Below are 25218 nucleotides of genomic sequence, written 5' to 3' on the forward strand. Positions count from 1 at the left end.
TTAAAAGATTGTTGAAACTAGGAGTATTTATAAAATTCGAAAATATATATTTCCACATATAAGTTGAATAAATAAAATCATAAATATCGCTGTACAATTGTAACATACTTTCAATAAAAACAGATATTTCGTAAGTTTAATGAAATAGAAGTTTTATTATAATACGATGAAGTTATTAACAATATGGAAAAGTAATGGAATGATTTCCTACAGCACAGAATTAGTAAAATAACATTTTATGATACAACTGTTCTCCCATCCCTTCGAATAACGGACACCAGATACTTCATGTATACCTGTATCTTCGTTCCGATAATGAAGGTTTCGTTACGCCTAGCGTAAAATAATCTAGCACACTCGTCATTGTTATACTAACGAGTGTCGACATAAAATTTAGTATGTTATTAAATTGCACACAAATACTTATTTACAATATCGTGGAACTGCAAATACTCGCGAATAAATATACTAAACACAGTTCGCACAAAGATTGTAAGATCGGAACACAAGTCTCAAACATTATTCTACAATCTTCCCCTTTACATTTACTACTCAGTGAAACCAAAATGAAAAGTCGCCCACTTCTAATCCTTACGTTTATTCAGCTCCAGCGGAAAATAGATCTATTCAACCGTAAAAGTATCGTGTTATCAAAGCCTTCAGAATGTCTCCGTACTTCCCGAACATTGCTCGCCAATGTTCGAAGATGAGTTAAACATACATTCAAACCATGTAATCAAATTCACGATTCATTACAGCCCGTTACAACTATGTCTCGCCGAAAGAGGAGATTATTTTCACGTTTGCCTTCTGCGACTTGAAAGTTTCCACACCTTGTCTCGTCACAGAAGTGCCAGTTACGTCCAAGTGTTCGAGACTGGGCGCATTTAAAGCTAAGTGCACGAGGCTTGAGTTCGTGACGTGCGGGTAATTTCTGTAACAGTTTGAAGATTGTCATTCCTTTTGCTCAGTTGTCGAGAAATTGGAGGCCTCTCTTACGTTCCACCGTACCTAACAACCAGTGTCTTCAAGTGTGGATTATTGAAAACCCGCTTGTCTTCCTCTATGACTATAACTCCTTCTGGGTTATGAATTATCCTACGGTCACTCGTGTCGCTTCCAAGAGCACAGATTGCTCTGTCTGTAACTAAACAGCGTCCAAAGGTAAAGTTCTCCCAACGAAATTCATCTTCGATCAGAAACTGAAATCGAAGGGGACAAGAAAATAGATTATACTTCGACGCAGATTGTAATAATATTCCTTTCGTATGGCCAATGCGCTTACTTGCGCGAGGTTCCCATCTTCGTATACGGGCTGGTCCAAAGCTACTCTTTGCAGAAGTCGTGGTTCGTGATCAGCTGATTCTGGATTTCGTAAACTGGAAGGGCACTCCAGATACAGGTGTGTCAAAGTTTTAGTGTAACTGAAAAATCCCACTTCGCTGTCGCCAAGTACTGTATCTCGTAAATCGAGGATCTGAAATTGAATGTGATGTTATTAAGGGGGTACTGAATTATTTCAGCTTCAGAAAATCGATTATTTTTTTATTCTGATTTTGAAAGTCCTATTATTTATTAACATTTTAACAAAAATTTCATGAAGAAATTCAAATAATTGTTGAAGTTATAACAGCGAGCGTAATTGAGTGCACCGTCGAGTAACGGCCTCGCAGAGCGGTATTGGCATAGGGGACTTATAGGGAGGTTACGGTCTGGAGCCCATAAAAATAGGTGACCATTAAGAATAAATTAAAGGAAAACTACCATATATAATTTAATGGGACTTTTTGCATTGTATTAAGGATGTCTTAAATTATAGAAATATATTTTTTGTTTTATAATTAATCATTGCAGACGACACTGGGGAGTCGTTAAAGTGGAGGCTTCAAAAAATTCATCCAAATCAGTGGGACCTGTATCTCCAAAAGTTATTATCCGATTGGACTGAAACTTTTTTTATTTTTAAGAATATTGAATTAAGAAGATTGTCAAAAGCACGACTATAACGATTGTTTGGTATCAAAGTAATTTAGCGTCAAAAGACTAACGATTTTACGTATCCAATAGTCCACTACCCCCTTAAATGAGAAAGTCAAGTTAGAGAAGTGCGCGAGGTGATATTTACCTCCAGTGTTTTGAATCCAAATCTTGTCGCAAGGCCGGCGTAAGCAACGCATTCACCCAGGCGGTGACATGAATTTAGTCTTAATTCCTTTAGCTTTGGCATTTTGCTGATAACCAATAGAGAATGCGGCGTGAACCACTCACAATTACTTAAAATCAGACACTGAAAAATGCGGGCAGATTAAATATAATAAGATATTCCTGGACAAAACTAACGCAAACATATTAACAAACGATTACGGGAATGCGAGGTGCTAATACTGAAAAGAGTAAACGGAGGAATAAGTAGAACTGTATGTAATTTACGTCCACCTCCTTTTTATGGCTGGAATATTATTATTTAATACGGATGGGGAAGAGAGTGAACCTACCAAATGAGCATTAAGTGAAAGTACTTCTCAATTTTCAATTAGTATAAGCAGTTGTTCTGTAATTTATAGAGTATTTCATGTATAAACAAACATAAAAAGTAAATCGTACGAAGCAAAAGTAATAAAATACGTAAGTATTACAGAGAATTAAGTTAGATATACATGCGATTGTAAAGTAAAGTTCCTTACTGTTAGATTAGGCATATGGAAATTCATTTTGAAAAAATACGACTTATTAGTGTGCAAATAACTCATTTCACATCCTTTCAATGAAAGCTTTTCAATGGTACGAGGAAAATCAGTTATTTGAATCTGTAAATACATCAAATATAATTCATCGGCTTCAATAGCATCAGCTTTTCTCTCTTTTCCAGAAAGATAATTCAATATTCAGGCGTACCTTATCTCCATTTATATAATATTTCTCGATAACTAACTCTTTTAGTTGAGTGCACGCGATGCTAATAGCCGAGAAGAAAAAAGGACTCAGTCCTATTTTGCCGTCGGAGTACAAATTACCACGAATGGCAAGGCTGGTCGTCATGGGTTGGAGAAACTTTATATATTTCCTTACATCTTTCGATAGTATGGGCGACTCTCGAAAATCTACTCGTCTCCATAAAGTTTTATCTTGCGCTACTTGATCTAGTCGTTGACAACACCTAGTGATACATTGTTCGCAAAAATTACACATATATCATTACCCACGTACAGGGTCAGCGTTTTATCCTGCAACCCGCGCTCGCGCGAACAGGTAAGATGGCAACACCGCCTCACGGACGCATTCCACTGGGACCATGCACCGGTCCCTGCGTTCGGAGAGCTGCCAGCGACCGCTGGAAAGCAGTGATGCTCGAGCTTCGAGAATTTTGAGATGGTCTCTTTCAAATTAACGTCGCAAAAAGCTATTCAGAATTTCCCGGCCCTGGTGGAAAAATTTGGGCCCTTTTTCGTATAACTTTTGAACTATAAAAGATACTGGGAATGCAATTTGCGCCGAAAAATGAGAAAAAAATATTCCCTCTTAATGGTTGATAATTTAACATATTTTACATTTACCTAATTTTTTTCTATCAATTTTTTAACCATAATTGTTGTAAAAAGCTTTTGCAAACTGTTTATTCGATACTGTATTTAATGCTGTTTTTAAAATTCGCGGTGTTGATAAACAATAGGCTAGTTGTTTCTGTATCATTACTTTCAGAAATTGAGAAATTAAATTTTTATTCAATTATGTGTTAGTTCTGCAGACCTCAGTATCTATTGTTCTGGTTTTCTTTTTTATGATTGCATCCTTAATGCAGTGCATAGCTAGATCAGACGTAAAGGGTAACTAACGGGACGTGTCTTTGATTGTAGCGTTGTTTGAATTTTTTTTCTAGAATTTTTGTGTCTGAATGTTTTGGCTACTTAACGCCACGCGTATACCGGCTTCCGTTAATTTCATTTTTTGGAACGATGTGCTATTAGTGTGGCTTTTACACGCAGGTGGTGAAACATCTCCGTACAAGGGTATAGCGCCGCGGTCAACCCAGTCGTAGTTAAAATTTTTTGTGACGACTTTTTTGTAAACCAATCATATAAGTGGAGCGCGCGGCTCGAAGACCTGGGCCGGGAAATTTGCAATAGCTCTTTGCGACGTTAATTTGAAAGAGACCATCCTAAAATTTTCGGAGCTCGGGCATCACTGCTGTCCAGCGGTCACTGGCAGCTCCCCGCTGGGGCGGTGCATGGTTGTAGTGGATCCGTCCGTGAGGCGCTGTTGCCATTTTACAAGTTCGCGCAAACGTGGGTTGCAGGATAAGACGCTGACCTTGTACCAACCTGCTGACCATATAAGAAAGTTATACATCGACAATCTCTTAATACTTACAAACTCACTGCAATAAGATCCTGAGGATTCAAATACTTGAAAATATTTAGCAAAACGTCGTCTGAAAAATCTAATATATGCGGATGCGATACTGTGTCATTTATCTTCGCATTGTCCCCGAGCTTTATGTGTTTCATATCTTCCTCGCTGCTCGAAGGCTTCGGAGACATAGACCTGCTGCGTTTCATTTTCATGTTTTTCTTACACCTGCGAAGCAAATTAATTCGACGTTAAACAACCGCGAAGCATATTCGCGTTTAGAAATCTTAACCATGCTGTTGAAATAAACACAGATTCGTTAGTTTACAAACACAAAGACATATATTTCTGTATAGTCATCGTTAGGATCATTCATTAGGTGTATTTTACTGAAATTGAGCGAACTAAACGATTAGATATCATAAGTGCCCGTTTCAATTGCTCGGACCCTTCCTGCATTCTCTCTCCAAGAATTTCTACAGACTAACAACGCTTTCTGTTGTCAAACAGAAACTGACAGGCGAACACAAAGAAAGTTTCGTTCGGGAAACAGTGTAACTCTGAATGCTGAATGAGGTCCGTTCCTCTGGCCGGAATCCAGAAATAGTGATAAAATTTTCACCGACTTCTAGTTGGCTGATAGCTACAACTCCCGAAGCTTTAAGGTTCTCGAAGCGAACATAAAATTTTGAACATGGGCCCATCGTTTTAAATTGAAAGAAAAACAAAACAGCTTCCACCTACATCTCGCTTTCCCGGAAAACCGACAAACTCTGTCACAGAGAGAGAGAGAGAAAAGAAGCAAATAAAACGGCCCAATCTTCGATCATTTATAAAGAAGAATGCCTGATTTGAATTAAAAAGAATCTTAAAAGAAAAGCTTCGAATTGGATCGGTGCGTCCTCGTTAATATTTGAAAAGTAATTCTCCTGACAGATCACGAAATTTATTGAATCACTGACGAAAATCAATGAGTAACACAACATAACCTTAAGTCGAAACAGTGTTATTGTCACAATATCGGAACACTGTTTAATATCACAATCGTGTGTCGTTACAGCCGATGTGAGGTCGTTTCGGCAACGAATTGCTTCAGCATAATGCAGCCAGTGCACGCTAACGTTCGGAGGAATGCATGTAACACGGGGATCGCGTACGCTTCTCCGATGCAGCTTAACAACTTCCTATAAATTGCACTTCCGATAACGACGATGGTTTTTTTCACGGGAACCCGATTCGAACGCAACGATCGTGCTGAAGTTGGCGACAGATACGAGTAGCGAATGCTCGGAAAGTTTTGCGAATAATAAGTTGTGTGTCAATTCGTTCTCGGAGAACATCCAACGCGTCTTAAAACATTTATGAAGTTCCGTGTCACGGATGAGAACAAAATCTATACCTCTTCTTCGTGTAACACCGAGTTCATATAATTAACATTCGTTTTGCACACTTCTCTATTTTAATGTTCAGTTCCGATGATTCTCGTTTTCAAAATGTTGTCAGAATAGGTCGTAAATAATATACGACAGGGATATTCATTATTTTTGTGTCAGAAACGGAAACTTTATACGCATTAAGTAACAAATGGTGATTTCTTATAGCACATTCGGCAGCCTGCACTAGTGCGCACTGAGTGCGAACTTTGTCAGTGCGACAACGTGCCGCACATTCGGCTGATATTAGGGGTGCGTTTCGTTTCGCGCATTGAGTGCATAGGGTAGAAGTACCAATTACCGTGCTTTAACGCCGACTTGCTCGCGAAGGAATAAATTACTGACTTCTCTTACTTTAATTTCGCTTGGTGAAAATTTATATTCGTGTTTTGAACTTTTTTCATTATTAAGACATTTCTTCGGGTTGAAAATGTTAAATTTTCATATTTTTTTAATTGAGATAAAAATACAAGTTTTTGTCCCAATTACCGTGCCCTGAAAAATGCGTTGTCTCTATTCCCGTGCCGTTTTTTGAATAGCGTTCCCGCTGTTAGGATATGTCTTTGAACTTTGAACTGTTCAAAACATTTTTTTTGCTCAACGAGAGGTGTTTTTATGTAATTTTAATATGACCTTTTCATTACAAAAGCAAAATATGCAAATATAAATTTCTGTTCACCCGTTTTGAGAAACGAAAGTAAGGTTAGGTTTAGCAGTTACAGAGGGGCCCGGTGGGATTCGAGGGGCACGGTAATTGGGATATCTACCCTAGACTGCAGCAAATGCATTGCGCTCATTCATTCCGTTCCATTTCGTCCTGGGTGCGTACAGCAGACTCAACTGTTGTGTGATTTCACTAGATTTTACTCGCATCAACTAATGAACGTTCAACTTTAGAGTAAAATCTAGTGAGATTACTCAACTGTTGAGTCTGCTGAACGAACCCATTAAGGGTGCGTTCCACTTAAGCCCACAACGCCCGCGCCCACGACTGTAGGAATTTCCCGTTCCACTTGCTAATAAGCTGTTTTGAACTTCGCGGGCGAAAAGCTAGTGGAACGGGGTTCGTAAGTGCCTGGGGTGCGTTCCACTTAAGTCCACATCGCCCGCACACTATTCGAGTGGAGGGAAAAGTTACACACATCCACGCATGTGCGTGATGACGCCTCGCGTTAACCAATCAACGCTAAGATGGAAAACGAACTGACGCCAGCGCCAAGGCAAGCGAAGCCAGCCAACCAGCGTCGAGAACCGATTCCCCAGCGACGCTGGTAGGACGATTCTAGCGTAGGTATGGAAGTAATAAATAGGTATGAAGTAGTAGAAAAATGAAAGTTATAAATACATACCTTCAGAAGCGGAAAAAAGAAATACCACACATATCTTCAGTTTTCTTGTAACCGATTTTTAACTGTGGTGTCCGCGTTTAGACGTACATACAGGCCTTGGATGATTTTCGATAACGCGTGAAAACATGTTGACGAAATTGCAGTTTTCTTCTGAGAAGGATGAAAAATTTATATAAAATATCGCAAATGACCCTGTACTTTATGATACTAGTAACAAAGATTACAAAAATTATGAAGTCAAAGAAAATGTGTGGAGAGAAATATCAAATAAATTAAAAACAACAAGTAAAGTATTTTTTATTTATATGTATGTTCATAAATGTTACAACTTTTAAATAATAAAGGAGATAAGAAGCCGAAAGCAACGTCTAGAAGCACGCGTTTCACGCTGATAGGAAATCCCGCTTTTAGCGCTTGAATTGAATTACGCGGGAAAATCACGAATGAACGGGCCAGACCCAACTTCGGATGAGGGTCGTCGTGGACGCGATGCAGTCGCATCAATGACGTCATCCGTGACGTTTGGAGCGCCCCACGACGACCGCGGTCGCTATGTGGAACGAAAACCACGGGTGTTGCGGGCAATTTGGACTTAAGTGGAATGCACTCTAGAGTGTTCGTTCTCTTTTATAGATTTCGAATAAATTTGAATACATTTCGGCGCGTATAGACTTCTACGTAGAATTTAAAATAGCGCGCTTTTATAAAGCTGCATGTATGCACATGTATGACAAGGTTTCGGTCGTTTTTTAATTTTGGATCCTTTAGTTTCGGAGATTATGTTTATTATATTTATAGTTGTTATATTGTTAATCATTTAAGATTCACACGATGCACGTTAATAAAGTATACATAGAGGAAGATTTAAATAAGAAATATATTATTGTTCTTTAATTTATTATAATATAGTTAAATATAGCATTGGTTGGGATATATATATACAATGTAAAGGACAGAAATTAATAGTATAAATTTGAAAAATAACGATGCTAGAGCAAGTTACTTAAACATTGTTTCACTGCGAACGTTGCGCGCAGCGGGGAGGGGGCTAGTGAAAAGCAAGGTACTTGCACGATTCTTTAAGTAAACCTTCGAAATAAGTGTCCTCCATGATTTCTGTAATTATACGCAGACCGTGTAAATAATGAAAAAGAACAGCGTATCTTTGGATTTAATATCTACTTTACAAGAGTTTCGATACGTGTATAGGCATTCTCGTGCTTCGCAGAAAATACCATCTCTTTAGGAACAGCGCACTAACAGTTTTTCGTCTTATTCACTGGACCATGTTATATACAATGTTATCGCTCTAAATCTATGTACCTCCAACGTACACCTAGCGCTAGGTGATATAGAAACACAGTCTTAATTCATTACTTCTGTTTCGATATATATGTACAAGACTTTATGATGAAATAAAGTCTGACCAGTAATTAAAATAAATTCTTTGTACTATGGAAAGATCTCTTACATCTTAAGACATTTACTCTGTGAAAACAAAACTCTCGTTATCGTACGCTCGGCGACAAATCTCCATTCAAACGCAAATGAAAACTCTGTATGCGTCTTAATAACATATATTATTGCGCGGTGTAACGTATAACATAAAAATTGTGCGATTCTAAGCTTGCCATCGGTGGTTATCGTGTAGCACTGAACGTGGCGAGATAGGTGTACGCAAATTAAATACCTTAAACGAGCACGCCATCAATTTTCGCGACTACTTCTATCGTGCATAAGTACAAAATATAGTACGTTACGTGGGGCAAATTTTACGCTGATATATTGATACGCTGGGGACATTCTGTTACTCGAGGATGTAGTTGCTCTCTGTTCCCGATATTCTTGCATGAAAATCGATTAAAACGATGCATTCTAATTACGTAGACATGCGATAGAATTTGATGCGACGAAATGAATAAAAATTCTCTTGCCTCTTTCTCAATTTTCGTCGATGCACGCGACGAGCGTAAGGAATTTTAAAGAATCATAATTTCACGTACACTTATTCCCGAAGTTCATTGTATGGCACACTCTCATTTGTCAGAAAACGGTTCATTGTACATATTATAAAGTACTATGCGATACATATGTATATTATGTACGCTTAACCAAGGACTTAATTATAATGGAGTTAGACAGGCATGGCCATCCCTAATCGTACCTTAAATTTATACCTCTACTCCAATATTATCCACCCAATTTATACATAATATATATTTCTTTGGTCTTAGATTTTGTTTTGTATTCTAAGTTTACATACAAACCATATAATTCTAGAATACTTTGTAAAATGGTCATAGATTGTTACAATCACTGGTAAAGAAACTCGTTAATCTCAATGACTTACTATACATCTAACGTACCCATAACTATAAAAATATTGCACAGACTAAAATGAAATACAATTTCATTTTTGTAAAAAAAAGAAGAAGAAAATCAAATAATCATTTCATCGATTAGTAACAAAAGTATATAACAAATTTCATTTCTATCGAATACAACTCGCAAGCTATTTACAAATTCTAGCCGTAGTGCTCCCCTACTTCTAGTAAAATAAACAGAAACCATACGCAACGCTTCCTACTCGACGCTCCAATTCCGTATGGACTCGACATTCTCATGATTCAAGGTAATGAAATCAGGTATTGGAACAACCTTATGACTATCTACGTACATTTAAATTTTGCAGCACGCACTTTCCCTTTTAAACGTTAAATAACAGTGTGCATTCATACAAAACGCAGCGTGCATTTCATACGTGTAATACTCGACCGGTAAAATATATGTACAACATATTTCTCGCGAATGCTTATAAGCCGCCGAAGATATTACCGTTTGACCGAACAAGTGACGACTTATTTAGTTCGATGAAAATCATAAATGTTCGAATCCGTTTCGCGTGTTATTAAAGTACAAAAAATTTCATTTTCAAGTAACGGTACGTGTAATTAAAAAAATATTCTGGCGTGTCAGAGAATCTCCCTTGCTTATACAACGACAATCTTGTGATTGTTACCATTCGGCAAGAGAACATAATAGACACGCTTCCCCTTATCTCATTGGAACTCTTGTATGTTACTGTGATATTGATTATCGAACGAGCCGTTTGGTTGCTCCTCGGTTTTCTCAATAACACTCTGTATCTCAACTGTCGATCCGTCACTGGACTGCCCGTTGCTGTTAGCCAGGTTGCCAGAATTGCCGACATTATTCCCCACTATGTTTACGCTATTCGCGGTACTGGACTGCTGCATCTGCTGCTGTTGCTGACCGTTTATGGCATTCTGGCTAGAACTGTTATTCTTCGATCTATGCCTAAGCTTATGAGTCGTGAGATACTGTTTTACAGAGAACGCCTTATGACAGAGGTCGCATTTATACGGCAAAGGATCTTGGCAATTTACACCGTCCGCGGTGGTGCCTGACGCGTGAGTGGTCAGATGTATTAAGTAGTAATGCTTTACCACGAACGACTTCCCGCAGGTCTCACAAGTATACGGGCCCGACACGCCGTGCGTCTTACGGTGCTTGTGGAGATTGTCCTTGCGCGAGAAGCTTTTACCGCACATCTCGCACTCGTGCATCTTTTCACCTGTATGGGACACAGAATGCCTGACCAAGTGTTCCTTCCGGCTGAACGCCTTTCCGCACGTGGTGCACACGTAAGGGCGCTCGCCGGTGTGCAACTTCCTGTGCTGGTAAAGGTGCTCTTTTCGCTTGAACGGCTTGCCACAAACATCACAACTAAAAGAATTATCATTAGTTGGCAAAGAGTCTTCTTTGTCTCCGCTATCGGAAGTGTCAGTTAAAAGTGCTCGAAGTGAACTAGACCTTGAATTGAACGTTGAGCCGGAGCAACTGTGCCCGTTCAGCTGACTCGTAGAGGAGAAACTTTTACCGCAATCCTTGCAAGGGCTACTTCTTTGGGTTTGAGAAATAACTTGCGGGTTCACGGTGATCAGAGATGTCGGTTCGGGGCCCGACTTGATTCTCAGAAACTCCGAGATCTGTCCAATGGAGGTTCGAGTCATTGCGTCGTCCTTGAACTCCTTCGACTCCTCGCGGATAGTTTGCGTGACCAGCGGGGTGTCCTTAAATCCCAGGTTCAAGAACACCTCCGGCGAGGCTTGCACAGTCGCGTACGCCTGTACATTCTGCGTCGCGCTATCGTCCTTCGGCGCCTCGGCTTGTACTTTCTGAATAATCGGTTGACCTTGTTTAGCATCTGGCTCCGTCTTCAAGATGACGTTATTGTTCTGGTGTACTACTTGCGGCTGAGGCTCCTCCTTTATAGAGAACTCTTGAGTAGTAATCTGCGTCTGTTGCTTCTCGATTTGCTGGAGTTGTCTGTGCTGTTTCTCGAACTCTCTTTGCTGCCTCTGCAGCTGTTGAATCTGCTGCGTTATGTGCGATTGATTCTGTTGCTGGCCGACTTGCGTTTGATTCTGCTGCTGGGGGATCTGAGCCGGCTGGCTCATCTGTTGAGGGATTTGTCTTTGCGGCTGTATCTGCTGATTTATCTGGCCGTGACTCTGTATTTGATTCTGCATTTGCTGGATCTGCGAGGTCGGGCTTTGCTGTTCAGCGATTTGATTCTGCGCTTCGTTTGATTGCTGCGGCGATACTTGCTGGGAAGTTTGCTGCTGATAACTATAGTGCGTCTCCGCCGTTGCCTCCACAACCGCAGCTGCCATGCCTCCCGCTTGCATCTAAAACACATCACAGTCGATAACTTGAGTTAACTAAGAGTCCTGCTAATCTCTCGTACAAAAAACGTTAGTACCATTAACATTCCCTTCCTTAACATACCTGCATCGCGCATTTGTACTGTTGGACTCTGGCTTGAACTCCGCTGATGATCTGTATATTCGAGGCATTCAAGTTGCTAACGACAACAGGCTGAGCCTGCTGTATCTGTTGATCGTTGGCAATGATCTGACTACCCGCCGTAGGCGTTACTCTCTCTATAGACTTCAACATCTCGCTGTCAGGCGTCACGGGCCTGTCCTTCTCCGTGCTCTTCACGTAAACCTTCCCCTCTTTCAGGAAATCCTCGGAGAAGCGTAGCGAGGTGAAGTACGATTCCAGCATACCCTCGGCGCTGACGACGGTCTCCCTAAACTCAATGAAGTTCTCCAATTTCACTATGCACTCGTGGCAAACGATTTTGGGTAACGAATCCTCCTCCAAAACCTTGAAGCGTTAACAAAACTTTAGCCATTAGCCCCCGCGGAGCAGAGCGACTGCTCGGAGAATTTAAGCGACAGGGACCGGGCAGGGGTTCGTGACAATTTGTAAATACTTCGAATAGCCTATTTTTGCGGAACGGAATTTTTTCGCGGTCCCTGCTGGCCAAAGGGCGAAAAGCATTATATCCCTCACCTGTATAGGCAAACACGTCTGTATCTTTGTCTGGAGCTGCCGTCTACGGCCTTCCTCCAGAAATATATTCATTTTACTACCCTCGCTGCTGGTACACAATCTGCACAGTTCGTAGTAATTCACCCTTCGGTATCCAGACATTGTTTTCCCGCGAAAAACTCGATTACGCGACCTTTAGGATATCGCGGGCGACACTTCTGCCGACGGATCTACACGCGTAACAACGATCACTGTTGCGCTATCATCGCCGACGATGCTCTTTCGCACGTAAAGTAGGATTCCGCTTGATATCGCATCTCTGAGACTACGTGAATTGCACCCGTGGCCATTTGCAGCTTTGTGATTATAGCGACAACGAAGGATAACGGGGCGCGCTAAAAATTCAAACCTACTCGTGAACCGTGCACGCTGATCTTACGCGAGCTAGAAAACGTAAAGCTTAATTCCGCTGATATGTCCGGAATTAACGGTGTACGGAACTCTAATATCGATATTTCATGAAATAGTATTGTGCCTGGAATTATGAGCGCAAGCTCGGCTACTTAATATAGAATTTATAAAAGGGAGAGACAAACATAGGTCTGCAAATCAATGGTTCTTTTTTAGATGTACTGCTAGTCTTCTGATATATAGACTTCTGCTGGGCAAGCAGTTTAAATTAATTATGAAGATTGGTGAAAAGGCAAGGTAAATAGTCGCGGCTGATTGAAATATCGAGAGATAAGGTACGTGGGTATTTGAAGCTAATGGGATAATTTGGGATGATAGTTAAAAATTAAAGGTATTCATAATAAACTCATGGGGACCTAAATTTCTGTTTAATCTCATATGTACAGTGGCGTGCAAAAGTATTCGGCCACCTTTTAAAGTCGCATAACTTTTTTAAAATCAATCCAAACGACTTGAGTTTTTTTGAGAATCTAGAAGGATTAGTTTGCTATGTGACGTGATTCGTCGTTTTGAAAAAAATTCAGTTGGTTGGAATAGCGAAAAAAAAATAGTAAAAGTCGTTTTTTAAACTTTTTTTTATGAGCCTGTAATGAAAATTCAAGAAAACCCGTTTGTAGATTTCAGTAAGTTATATACATGCCTAAAATTTCATCGAAATCGGTTAAGGATGCTCTGAGCTATAAACGCTTAAAGATCGCAGAATAAGGTGAAAAATCGCTGATTTCGGGAATTTCGCGATTTTATAGTTCAGAGCAACGTTAAACGATTTTGATGATATTTTAGGCATGTATATAACTTACTGAAATCTACAAACGGGTTTTCTTGAATTTTCATTACAGGCTCATAAAAAAAAGTTTAAAAAACGACTTTTACTATTTTTTTTTCGCTATTCCAACCAACTGATTTTTTTGAAAAAGACGAATCGCGTCACATAGCAAACTAATCATTCTAGCTTCTCAAAAAAACTCAAGTGGTTTGGATTGATTTTAAAAAAGTTATGCGATTTTAAAGAGTGGCGGAATACTTTTGCACGCCACTGTATATCTACCAGTTAACTCTAAACTTCTGAAACACCCTATATAACAAACTATAATTACTCCAATATTCACCTAAATTTACTTAGTACAACGCATTACTAATTAAAATTCAATATTACATGTCCAAAATTCCATAAGTCCATTTAGAACCCAGGCCATAAACCCGAAGCCCTTTAAAACTTTCGTTTCGCCCAACACAGAAGATAATAATTTCTCTTTTACCCTATCGATCGCTAAAAGACGCTTGCAAATTCACGGAGAGATGCCAAGTGGCGGCGAAAAGGGCAGATTGTTTAATAAGCCGAGGAATAATGATTCGGGCGGAGGGAAGGCTGATTGGGACACATTCTTCGTAATGATACTTCATGGTTCTGCGATGTCCAATCTGATTTAAGAGCGCGGGGCTATCGAATGAGGAAACGCGGAACATTGAACCGGATAGATGAAAATGTCATCACCGACTGGCGGAGTTTCCTGTGAGGATAGTATCGGAGATAGCTTCGGTGGGTGGCGTTCGGGCCTTTTTATCCTGCAGATTTCGCGGCCGACGTGCACGCTCGGCATGTAGGGGCGCACCGGGACGGGGCACGCTGATGTTGAGAATTATGAAAGAGGATCTATTGATTGAGAGAAAGTGTACGGTAAGAGACACCCAGGTGCGATAGTGCGGGGGGGATCCTAACCTTATTTAAAAATGAAGTCAGGCACCATGGAGAAACATAGAGGCTCTACGCTTTTGAGGCCGGAGGAAAACGAGCAGGTCTTCCAGTTAATAGGGAACCGGTGCCAGGTAAGATTCACGCTCGCGGCCAGTCTCATCTGTCATCACTCCGACTGTCATTCCGTCGCGCAGATTTTTGACCTAAATTCTGTCCATCGACGAGATGCAGACGAACACGTACTGTCACTCCGATCCTTCGCGTTACTCGCCAATAATTCGCGGCATTACCATTACTGCGATCGAGCTACGATTTCTCGCGTCCGATATTTCTGCAGCACTTCGGTGGAACTTCTAGGGGGGGCATAATGGTAGATGGACTTTCCTAGTGACATATTTGATATTGTAAATCTCTATTTACCGTGCCGAGAGCATCGGATTAGTTATTTTATTCGGGAACATCGGTGACGTCGTTTATCCTTGCGTTTACCAGCGTAAAGGGTTTCTTCTTTGTTTTATCGGTGTGTTTTTTCTGACGAGCGTAGCTGCAGAGTTCTACTTTGTATTTTGGGAGAACGAGGTCGACCGAAGTTATCATAGACCGTGCTGCGCGATGTACGAATTCTGTTATGAACTTTTACCAAGCTGTTATGTCGTTTTTTGTTTATATACTTCGTGAGATTATGGCGGGAGTAAAGTTTTATTTCTAACGCTGCGCATTAGTCATTAGTGAGTCGCATGACATCAGAGGATTCATAACTATGCAAGAATCTTCCATCGAGGCAACTGAATTTCTCAGATCAGATTCTATGACAGACTTCTCTTTGTTATTTGCTAATTCATATTTCACTTATTAGGGTAAAGTTACCAGTAGTTGACCGTGTATCAGTAGTTGACAACTTTTCAGAAAAACGTGAAAAATAAGGTTTTTAGAAGTGCAACTAAACCAGTGGCCGTAGCCGTGATGGAGATACAGGTTCTTGTTGATGATCCTCAGACCAATAATATGCAGCACCAACCCATATCAAACCACTCCAAATATTCCAAAACAAATGTCTTAGACTGATCTTATCTGTAAATAGATACGCCAAACTTAGAGATATGCACAGACTATGCCAAAGAAATCAGTTGAACAACAATCCCTTATTGAAGAACATTACTAGTATAAGACAATACAATACCCCATTCCAAATCGAACATAAACTACCCTATCAAGCACTATCGATGTTTATAGAATAAAACATAATTTAAATACACAAGATACGTTCCTTGTAATCTGCAAATGCTGAAAATAAGCTTTTATCTTACATAGTTTTCCTATTATAGAATCACTTTCAACGATAGCAATAGACACATATAGTTAAGACAATCCCACCGAACAAGTGTAAATACTTTAAGTGCACGAGACTGATTCAATACGCTAGGTAAAGGTTATTAGGTTAATCAGGGACTAGGCTTAGGAGAGTATATTTTGTCTAAGTACATTGATATATAAAGAATATTTATATATATTATGTAACTACTGGTACCTTTACCCCCTACCTCATTTACTTCATACAATTTGTTATTTATTTGTTTATTTTATTAAGACACTAAGGTCGAAGCCAGGTATATTGGCCGATGACTTTGTTTTCGCGAGCAGCGATCGAGAAGAAATCAACCACCAATTGACTTGGGGTAACGGGAACGCTGCTCGGCTCTGCCTGAACCTAGCCGCTTGGCTGTTATTTATTCTTAGCGTAATAGTTGTGTGCGTTACGAAGTTATGCGTAGACCAATACAAGATGTAGCTATCAAGAAAGAATCAATGTTCTGACCAATAAAGCTCCTGAATTTTTTCGGAGCTAACATGCACCTATTCTGGTGTGTGTATTTCTACGCTGATAGCTCGGTTTGGCCTACACGCCAGAAGCTTGGCACTATCCCCACCACTTCTGGCTCACTCTTGTTCTGCGAGAGCGAGTCAGAAAACGTTGAAAAAAGGAGCACTGAGGCAGGCAAATGGTGTGGTGGGAGAATACCCCTCACAAAACTCATCGGCCAATATTTCTGGCTTCAACGAGGAGGTTGAAGGAGTTTAATAGGAAAAGCTTGTTGCTTTCATTGTTGCTTGCAGTGCTTAGCAGCTGGAGTTATTCAATTGTATTTGACCGAACCACCTTTACACAAAGAATGGATAAAGAAGACTACAGGTATTATAACATTGATAAGGGATAATCCTAGGCGCAGTTTCTTCCTTCGTTTGTATTGCTTGCAAAGGAAGGCAATGTTGTGGGAACACGAGGTTTATAACGCAATGGATTATAAAGCACCCTTGATGTACTTCCATACATTCGAAGCCGAAGATTGTATGGCTGCGTTCAATTTTGCAACTGAAACGGACGCTGTTACATTAAGGTAGTAAGAAACTTTGTAACGACCAGGAATCTCTCAGTTGCTTTCCGTAAAAGCTTTGCCGAATGCAAAGACGTTATGTTAAAGTAGGAAACGTAGAAAGATAAAGTAACCATTGCATATTTTCAGAAATATTCTTCTTGGTAAACTGAACGCCAAGCGTCAGAGAAGGCAACAGAGGCGATCTAAGATGGAAATAGAGCCTCAACACGGCGCGACATTTCCATGGAGGAATCAGAGTAGCGCGTCGCCCACTGCGTTTAGTACAGGCTCGACTTCTAATCTATCGAATGGAACTCAGACTACTGTCGGCGTTAATAGAAGTGCTTCGAGTAGCTCTATGTACAAGCCTAAAAAGGAGAAGCGAGATAAAGCTAAACGAAAATTAAGGAAAGAAGATATAGGCCCTCCATCCAATTTTAGGTTCAGAATTTATACCGACGTGATTTAATTACTTCACTGACCAGCGACGAATGTTTCTACGGTTATTTTAATATTTCTAGACACGTCTCGCACCTGGGGTGCAATGCTAATAGCAAAGGATTGGGAGTAGACCAAGTTGATCCGCACTTAAAGATTTTCTTCGCTAAAGTAGGTGTGTCGGAACACCAACTTAGGAATCAGGACACTCGCAATTTTATTTATGACTTCATTGAAAAGAATGGCGGCATGAATGCCATTCGAGAAGACATTTCATCAAACAGTTCAAAATCTAATGTGCAACAACAGCAACAGCAGCAGCAGCAACAACAGCAACAGCAGCAGCAGCAACAACAGCAAACACAACCACCTCCTCCGACGGCACCTCAAAGACAGGAGTATCCTCCTCCAGTTCCTGCACGCACAATACCTGTTCGTATATTTGTAGGAGTGTGCGGATCGTCCCGAGGCTCGGATTCCCGGCCCTCGGGACGGGTCGGAAAATTTCGGGCGAGGTCCCGATACTTTCGTATTGCTCGAGATCCCGAAGTTTTTTGGGTCCCGAGACTCGATTCGGGATACAAGCATGACCACCATGAGCGGGCAATTCGATTTCACGTCGGCTCGGCAAAACTCGGACGCGATCGGCTGGAAAGTCAGCTATTAACAGGAGACCGAGACGGAAAGAATTATGTATCATTTATATCGATACCAGTGACAAATTTTTACCTTTCTGTCTCCTGTTGAATCATAATTTGTATCTTATTATTCATTTACATACATATGTATTTTCATTACTACCAATTAGTCTGTGAACACTGGATATGTCCATATACGTACTTAAATAAGACGTATAAAATAATACATTTTATAAAATATTTTATTAAGATTCTATAATATTCTCGAACTAAAAATAGTCTTCCTTCCAACTTTTGAATATGATATTTATTTAACAACGTATTTTCGGTAGCAATGAAAATATATACGTAAATGAATAATAAGATAGAAATTATGATTGCACTGGAGACAAAAAGGTAAAAACTTATCACTGGTAGTGATATAAATGATATACATAGCTTCCGAGTTTTGCCGAGCCGACCTGAAATCAAATTGTCCACTCATCGCGGTCATGCTTGTAGCCGGAATCGAGTCTCGGGATTTCGAGCAATACGAAAGTATCAGGATCCCGACCGAAAGTTTCCGGCCCATCCCGAGCCCGAAATGTCGGGTACCCGCACACCCCTGTATATTTGTATATAACATATCTTCGATAGGTATATTATAAGAGTATATTTCTTTTACAGCATCAAACGAGAACCGCTCCAGCGCTACCTCCAAATCGATTTAATGCACCTTCGACGCCGCCGAGTGCACCAACTAGTGCTCCACCGGTGCACAGAACATTACCCTCGCGACCACCACCACCTTCTTCGACTCCTGCACCACCGCTGCCACCACCCCCACCTCCACCCCCGCCGGCCCCAGCTCCACCTTCCAGAAGTAATTCAACTGCGCCTGTCCCACCACCTCCGCCGTTGCCGAATTTAGTAAACACCGACGAAGGGACTGTTAACACAAGTGCTGCCAACGATAACGATGATAGTAGTACTAATAATAACGATGAAAACGTTGACCACAGGTCGATGCTCATGGAATCTATTAGAAGTGGCACTACGCTAAAAGTTAGCATCCGGATTAAGAAATCTCGGCGAACTGAATTTCACGACTGTATTAAATCCGTCATTTCTGTTGCAGAAAGTTGATAAATCCGAAGCCAAACAGGCTGCCCCCGTTGGAGTTTCTAGAAATGCATTGCTGGAGCAAATTCGTCAGGGAGTTGAGTTAAGGCCTGTTTTAAACGTAGCGAAACCTAAGATAGCTCCAACGTCTGAAGGAGGGTTAGCTGGTGCTCTGTCGAGGGCTCTCGCTGAACGATCAAGTGCAATCCATAGTGAAAGTGATGACTCGACTAGTGAAACCAGTGATGACGATGAATGGGATGATTAACTCAGGTCAGTTGGCAATAGGATGTACAATTTCCGTGGGCCCAAAGTCATGGTATAATTGAATAAAGACAGATCGACGAAAAGTATTTATTCCAAAACCTTATCTTCGCTGAGTTAATTTCTTCTGCAATCTCGAATTACTTTCGCATGAAACATCGTCCCTTATCTGTTTATGCCGTGATTTTGTCCCTCTCATGCACTATATAATTTAAAAAACAGTACGATAAGTAAAAGACAATGTTATCTCAATAAAGATATCAAATCCTGTTACAGATAAAATATACAACTCGAGGAATACAATAATATACCACTGTGATAAATCTGCTATTGATAAACATTTAAACAGATTAGCTACTGTAAATGTATAATGTAACGATTTTGAATTTGATATCCAAAGAAGAATGAAAATCATATATGAATGTTCCGCAAAAAGGAATTAGTTAAATGTGTTAACAGAAAGTAAGGCACAATCACGTGGATGGGGCAGGTAAGGGCGGAACGTGGGTTTCAGTATCATTTTAGAAAGATTGTTACACACAACTATCTAAGGAAACATACTATATAGAGTAAACCTGATAATATAAAGCACAATAGATGTATCATCGGTTTTCCATTCGGCATTATTCGTTCGTCAAATTGAAGGAACCGGTGCTCGCTGAATATAGCGAGCGTTGTACTCTATTCAACGCGTCGAGTCACCAGCTGTAAACAAACTGCGCACGCTATTGCCGTCTCCGTTCTAGCTGAACGCCGTCACGTGTCGCGTCTTTGTTCGTAGCTGCCAATCGACTCGTTGAACGGACATTAGAGAGGTGACTAGCCGCGCTGTTCGAATGAATATCAGATGGGATGTAGCAATGATGTAGCTAATAAGCTACAAATAGTATAACTATACGCTCCACTTAATGGTATCGCAGACTTTAGATAAGTTTACAATTCAGTTGTAATGATTTCACAATTCCGCGCAGCCCGCGTGTATTATTGTACACGGAAATTTGTCGCCCTGGTTTGCCCTGCCCGACACGTGCGATTAAAAGTACGCGTAATAATGTTAAGTTAGCGATGACATTAATGCAGAGAGCACTTTTACGATGGAGTAAACGTATATATATACCTGGAAATTAATCGGGATAGTTCTGTCAGTCTAAATAGAAATGAGAAAGAAGTTAACTAGGAGCTCGATAGATTCCTTTTCCAGCTTAATACTCTGTGAATCTGCAATAATTTCATTAATGAACTAATATATAAAGGGTACATCGAAACAGTTCTAATTCGTAGAAAGTATACTTAACATCTTCAGATACGTACGCATAATATACCACACCCTACTACTGTACAGGTCGACTTTAAAAATCAAACTACTATCTATTATAAAATTTACCGCATTAAGGAATTAGGGTCGACTTATAATACCTGACGTTTAAAGAGACATATAGCATACCGAATCGGTAATGGACCTTTAAAGAAATACATAAGGTATTCTCGAATTTCTTGGTATATGAAATTTCTATTACGAAACCGCTCCGCCTTTATTTATTGCCTCGTTTATCGGCGCGGGCGATTGCTTCGGGGGCATCTAAATTACGGCTTTGTATCTAGTCGCTTATAAAACCCAAAGCAGGAACTGATTTAAAGTTATAAATGTCTCCGAGCATATTCCCCGGGTCCACTGAACGATGCGATAAGTTAGGGAGCCGGTAACTTTGGATATTATTTTTGTATGCTATATTAACACTTTTATTGCTATATTAATTTATTATATGAATTCCACCGCACGCCGGATTCGTCATTTAAAAGAGAGGGGAAGAGCACAGAGATTAAATCATACATCCATTATACGGTACGACAATTTTCCATCGTTGGACAATATAAATGGTTCGTTTAACCGATATGGCACATCAAACAATTCTTAGATATCCTACTAATGTATGTATAAGGTACAATTAACGACGATAGTAAGAATTGTGTACAGGGTGGGGACAAAACCGTGGCGCGAACGGACGAGGGACGGTCCCTCGCCCAGAATTCAGTCGAAAGCGCAGAAGAAATGTGGAGAACGAAGCCTTCGGAGAAATAAATCTATTCTACACTTTCCACTCGCTTTTGTATAAGGAGCTGTTCTTCGGCCGGTCGTTACAGAATTTTGTACCGATCCTGTATTCCCACGCGCGTGATACAAGCCTGAAGCCCGCGGAAGTGAAGCGCAAACCGAGAAATTGTCTATGGGAAGGTACGAGGCACAAGATAGAGTTACGCCACTATGGAGAAATCCTAGTCACACCCAGAAAGAAAATTAACATGTTAATTATTAGTTATTGTATTTTATTATATTCTATACGATATTACTCTAACGAAAATACCGTTCTCGTCGTCGTTCAGACTTCACTCGACCGATGGAATCGCACGTTGCAGCATCCGTTTGGCCGCCTCGATCTATATCAGCGCAACGCGAGCGTAATCAAGAAGGGGAACTATAACTGTTTGTTAAATGTAATAAAGAGAAGAATAGGGACAAATGTTTTAACAAAGACTTGTTACGAATGAGCTAGTGTATGAGGATCAGGCTCGAGATACGAAATTATACAGTGAAATGCATTAGAAATATTGTTGCATTTAAGAGAGAAAGAGAGAGAGAGAGAGAGAGAGAGAGAGAGAGAGAGAGAGAGATATGTATAACGGAGATGTATTTTTGGTTCAGTTCCCAGGAATACATTCTTTGGAACGCGAAGCGTAGACATTTTACAAATCGCGTCTGGTTTGTACGGTGGCTACCAAATACGAGGAGCTACGAAGGAGAGATAGCGAAAACGATTAATTTACTTCAATACGCAACTTCCTTTTACTGTATATTTTTTTTTATATCACCTAAGATAGACTTACGTTACGGATAATTTATAGCGTACATTGTATGAACTAATGCAGGATGAATGTTTCTTTTCTTTTTGTTACTGCGACAAAAGAGAAACGACACTTCTGTAGAAGGAGTAAACCTAGATTTGTTATGTGTACATAGTTCTACAAGAAACGTTGAATATACGTTAAAATAATGTTTATATTATTTATTTAACAATCAGCTTTTATATATGTACTGAAAGGTAGATTAAGTAAACAAGATTGGTCGGACTAAATATTTTTGCTATGAACACAGACTAAATATATAGGAGCTTGCGCTTAAGAACAGAAGCGGAGCCTGAAGGCTCCCGGGCTTATCCCGACTCGCGACGATCAAACACACAAAAAGGGAAGACATATCAAGGTTCTAGGAGTAGCGAGGAAAGCCGCCTGTATTTAAATCCCCATCTGAACAGAAGTCTCGTAAACGAGAAACTTAATTATTTTGTAAAAGACAATGGAAATGGATCTAGAAGTAATAAAAATTACATCCAAAGTAACTACACCGTTCTAATAAAACACTAACTTTGTAAATTCTGAAAGAAGAAAGACTAGCTTCTGCATTAAAGCACAATTCCTGGAGTTTGCACCATCTGCGGCAATTAAAATCGCTGAATATATTTCAATGGTACCATCCAAACGCATGAAAATAGGCGCAGAGGAAGAAGAAGCCATAGAATTATCAGGAATCGAGGATAAAAGTAGTAGAAAATCTTGGTTGTATAAATAATGTATTTAACATTCTTATCTCCGATCGACCTATGCCTCGTAATATATTTACATAAATAGAAACTAGAATAATATACAAAATTACTGCTAATTGCGTTGCAATTTCATCGTTTACAAAACTATCACAAATCTGCTTATCAGTGTCGCGTGCCTATCTTATCGGCAGTTAATCCTAACGTTATCGTACAAGAACAGAGAGCTACTACCATGATCCGGCGATGATCAGTAGGGGAGATTAATTTACAGGTTACTATCCGGTCCCGCCGCGGCTTGTGGCAGCGCCACCGGCACAGTTATGCTGAACGCGGCTATAAACACGTTGATGATCGTTATAAGAAAAACACCGACGACAACGTAATTATTGATCTTCTGTGCCGCCCTGGACTTCGATTGCCCTTTAATATCGAATCGGCCTTTGAAGATTAGACTGGCGCCCACGGCGATCTAGATCAAATAAAGGGAAAAGAGTTGTCAGTGACGGAAGCCAATAGCGATCAGGATACGAATGATCAAAGTAGATGGCAGCAAGCATTGTTTACACTTCACAGTGTCGCGAAGCAAACGTCAGGAGGCTTACCTGAAGCAATAGACTGACGATAATCAGACTCAAAATAATGAAGAACGTGGGGCTGGATCGTTGATACTCGATCAGGTATCTTAATTGGTTCGCATTAGCGGTAATGAGGGCGACGTCCATCATACCCTGGGCCACGGTCTTCTTCGCTGCGAAGGTGTTTGCTTGTTTATACTGTTGGGACTTTTTGTCCGTGGTGTCAACTGTCAACACGGAAGCCTTTACCACCACTTCCTCCACCGCCTCCGATCCCTTCGAGTTCCCTTTCTCATCCATGGTCTCCATCTCAACGTCTATTCTTCCTCCGAGTCAGGGCACGCGCTGCCTCGCGGAGATGCGCGCCCTTCGGTACCCGATCTGCGATAACAAAGGCAGGTTAATACATCGGAGACAATGGAGCGTCTCCTTCGCGAACGCGATGGATGTTCCGATGTAAAGCCTGAGATAGTAAACGTCTCTAATAGTGCTTGTAGCGAATCTTGACAAAAGACTAGACACAAGTCGATGCACGTACAGAATTTAAACTGGTCGGATGCGTTATCAGGGGTATCGCGGGCACACGTGGCGGAGCGACGAGCTGTGTATACTTACTTGGATTCGAAAGCGCCGCGAATGAAAATTGGAAATGTTGGGCTGACTCGCCGCTGCGGTATCAGAGGTGTCGTTAGTGGCGGGCGAAAGTGGTACAAGTGTGATAACATTTATCGTGTTTATTATAAGGGAGAATTCCGATGCGGTTTAACGAAACCGCAGAGCACGTGTGACCGAGGGGAAGCGTCCAAGGACAATGGATCTAGATGCATTGTGCGCGTCGATGGGAATATCGTAACTATGATAGCTGGCTCTTTATCAGCTTATCGATCGCGGTGGTTCGGACGATATTTAGGATCGGTAGCAGTGCTCGCGATCGGGATGCTAATTATAGAGATTTCGTTTACTCGTCGTGCAACGAGGATCTATATTTAGGGACGATCGAAACGATAAGGGGAATTGGATGAGCGAAGGATGCTGATTGGTTATTGGGAAATATATTGGGTATTTTTCAATTTTCCGGTGGCAGATAAAAGGGAATCGATTTGCAACGCATTATTGCAACGATTCGATGATCGCCACTTGGATTGACTAATAGAGTCTGATAATTTATCAATTATCAGGGATGAGTCATGAGATTCGACATGTCATTGTGAGGCTGAGTTAATAATTAAGTTTGCGAGCAACGCTGTAAGTGTATGAACAGTTGTAGATCGATGAAGATTTAATATTTGTGTGGTAATTAATCATTTGCATAATTGGATTGTTTGTTAGCGGCGACGCCTTTTTAGCGGACTCGCTTAAGGGGAGAGCACTTTATAAATCAACTGAAAAATTGAAAAAAATTTCCGTAAACCGAAATTGAACTCCGTATCGATACTACAGCCTGGTGAGTTAGCGCGCCTCCGAGCGCTGAGCATACCTCAAACGCCTTTCAAACGCGTTTTTCTCGAAACCACGTTTTCAAAATTGGCGCCGGGGATAACGGAAAAACTATTTGACCAATCAACTTC

General features: G+C 40.6%; 4 protein-coding genes across 11 annotated transcripts; 1 reads left to right on the forward strand and 3 right to left on the reverse strand.

Moving 5' to 3' along the window:
- Nucleotides 1–126: 126 nt before the first annotated feature.
- Nucleotides 127–5768, reverse strand: LOC143372460 (uncharacterized). Of its 3 annotated transcripts, none has more exons than XM_076818636.1 (8): nt 5747–5768; nt 4369–4575; nt 2896–3157; nt 2685–2807; nt 2126–2287; nt 1286–1477; nt 1012–1202; nt 127–934 (listed from the first exon to the last, which is right to left on the reverse strand). In XM_076818636.1, the coding sequence occupies exons 2-8, from the start codon at nt 4560–4562 to the stop codon at nt 769–771; spliced, it is 1290 nt and encodes a 429-aa protein (XP_076674751.1). In that variant the 5' UTR covers nt 4563–4575; nt 5747–5768; the 3' UTR covers nt 127–768. The 3 variants fall into 3 exon arrangements, with proteins under 3 accessions (XP_076674751.1, XP_076674743.1, XP_076674761.1); XM_076818628.1 differs by lacking the exon at nt 5747–5768 and adding an exon at nt 5337–5677; XM_076818646.1 differs by lacking the exons at nt 2685–2807; nt 5747–5768 and adding an exon at nt 5337–5681.
- Nucleotides 5769–8009: 2241 nt separating this feature from the next.
- LOC143372476 (uncharacterized) lies at nt 8010–12911 on the reverse strand. 4 transcript variants are annotated; one of them, XM_076818667.1, is made up of 4 exons: nt 12515–12911; nt 11942–12325; nt 11401–11841; nt 8010–11328 (listed from the first exon to the last, which is right to left on the reverse strand). In XM_076818667.1, the coding sequence occupies exons 1-4, from the start codon at nt 12653–12655 to the stop codon at nt 10189–10191; spliced, it is 2106 nt and encodes a 701-aa protein (XP_076674782.1). In that variant the 5' UTR covers nt 12656–12911; the 3' UTR covers nt 8010–10188. The 4 variants fall into 4 exon arrangements, with proteins under 4 accessions (XP_076674782.1, XP_076674792.1, XP_076674773.1 ...); XM_076818677.1 differs by having other exon boundaries at nt 8010–10876; nt 10964–11841; nt 12515–12908; XM_076818658.1 differs by having other exon boundaries at nt 8010–11841; nt 12515–12909.
- Nucleotides 12912–14449: 1538 nt separating this feature from the next.
- On the forward strand, nt 14450–19485 carry LOC143372557 (uncharacterized). 2 transcript variants are annotated; one of them, XM_076818865.1, is made up of 8 exons: nt 14450–14642; nt 14702–14791; nt 16776–17056; nt 17183–17476; nt 17557–17770; nt 17807–17905; nt 18778–19155; nt 19229–19485. In XM_076818865.1, the coding sequence occupies exons 1-8, from the start codon at nt 14595–14597 to the stop codon at nt 19478–19480; spliced, it is 1656 nt and encodes a 551-aa protein (XP_076674980.1). In that variant the 5' UTR covers nt 14450–14594; the 3' UTR covers nt 19481–19485. The 2 variants fall into 2 exon arrangements, with proteins under 2 accessions (XP_076674980.1, XP_076674971.1); XM_076818856.1 differs by having other exon boundaries at nt 17557–17905.
- Nucleotides 19486–23085: 3600 nt separating this feature from the next.
- On the reverse strand, nt 23086–24744 carry LOC143372596 (ninjurin-A). Of its 2 annotated transcripts, none has more exons than XM_076818951.1 (3): nt 24266–24744; nt 23678–24031; nt 23086–23544 (listed from the first exon to the last, which is right to left on the reverse strand). In XM_076818951.1, the coding sequence occupies exons 2-3, from the start codon at nt 23957–23959 to the stop codon at nt 23341–23343; spliced, it is 486 nt and encodes a 161-aa protein (XP_076675066.1). In that variant the 5' UTR covers nt 23960–24031; nt 24266–24744; the 3' UTR covers nt 23086–23340. The 2 variants fall into 2 exon arrangements, with proteins under 2 accessions (XP_076675066.1, XP_076675057.1); XM_076818942.1 differs by having other exon boundaries at nt 24189–24744.
- Between the last annotated feature and the right edge of the window lie 474 nt (nt 24745–25218).

The sequence above is a fragment of the Andrena cerasifolii genome, chromosome 1, assembly GCF_050908995.1.
Source record: "Andrena cerasifolii isolate SP2316 chromosome 1, iyAndCera1_principal, whole genome shotgun sequence".
NCBI lineage: Eukaryota > Metazoa > Arthropoda > Insecta > Hymenoptera > Andrenidae > Andrena > Andrena cerasifolii.

Bases quoted from the DNA above. Each gene is read 5' to 3' on its own strand.
- LOC143372460 (XM_076818636.1), bottom strand. From the start codon at position 4,562: ATGAAAATGAAACGCAGCAGGTCTATGTCTCCGAAGCCTTCGAGCAGC. The intron at 2,808-2,895 runs GTACGCCTGAAT...ATGTATTTACAG, and splicing joins ATTATATAAATGGAGATAAG to ATTCAAATAACTGATTTTCC. The intron at 935-1,011 runs GTACGGTGGAAC...AAACTGTTACAG, and splicing joins TTGAAGACACTGGTTGTTAG to AAATTACCCGCACGTCACGA.
- LOC143372596 (XM_076818951.1), bottom strand. From the start codon at position 23,959: ATGGAGACCATGGATGAGAAAGGGAACTCGAAGGGATCGGAGGCGGTG. The intron at 23,545-23,677 runs GTAAGCCTCCTG...TATTTGATCTAG, and splicing joins TCGTCAGTCTATTGCTTCAG to ATCGCCGTGGGCGCCAGTCT.
- LOC143372557 (XM_076818856.1), top strand. From the start codon at position 14,595: ATGTTGAGAATTATGAAAGAGGATCTATTGATTGAGAGAAAGTGTACG. The intron at 14,643-14,701 runs GTAAGAGACACC...TTAAAAATGAAG, and splicing joins TGATTGAGAGAAAGTGTACG to TCAGGCACCATGGAGAAACA. The intron at 17,057-17,182 runs GTAGTAAGAAAC...GCATATTTTCAG, and splicing joins ACGGACGCTGTTACATTAAG to AAATATTCTTCTTGGTAAAC.
- LOC143372476 (XM_076818658.1), bottom strand. From the start codon at position 12,655: ATGTCTGGATACCGAAGGGTGAATTACTACGAACTGTGCAGATTGTGT. The intron at 12,326-12,514 runs GTGAGGGATATA...TAACGCTTCAAG, and splicing joins AGACGTGTTTGCCTATACAG to GTTTTGGAGGAGGATTCGTT. The intron at 11,842-11,941 runs GTATGTTAAGGA...GATGTGTTTTAG, and splicing joins AGTACAAATGCGCGATGCAG to ATGCAAGCGGGAGGCATGGC.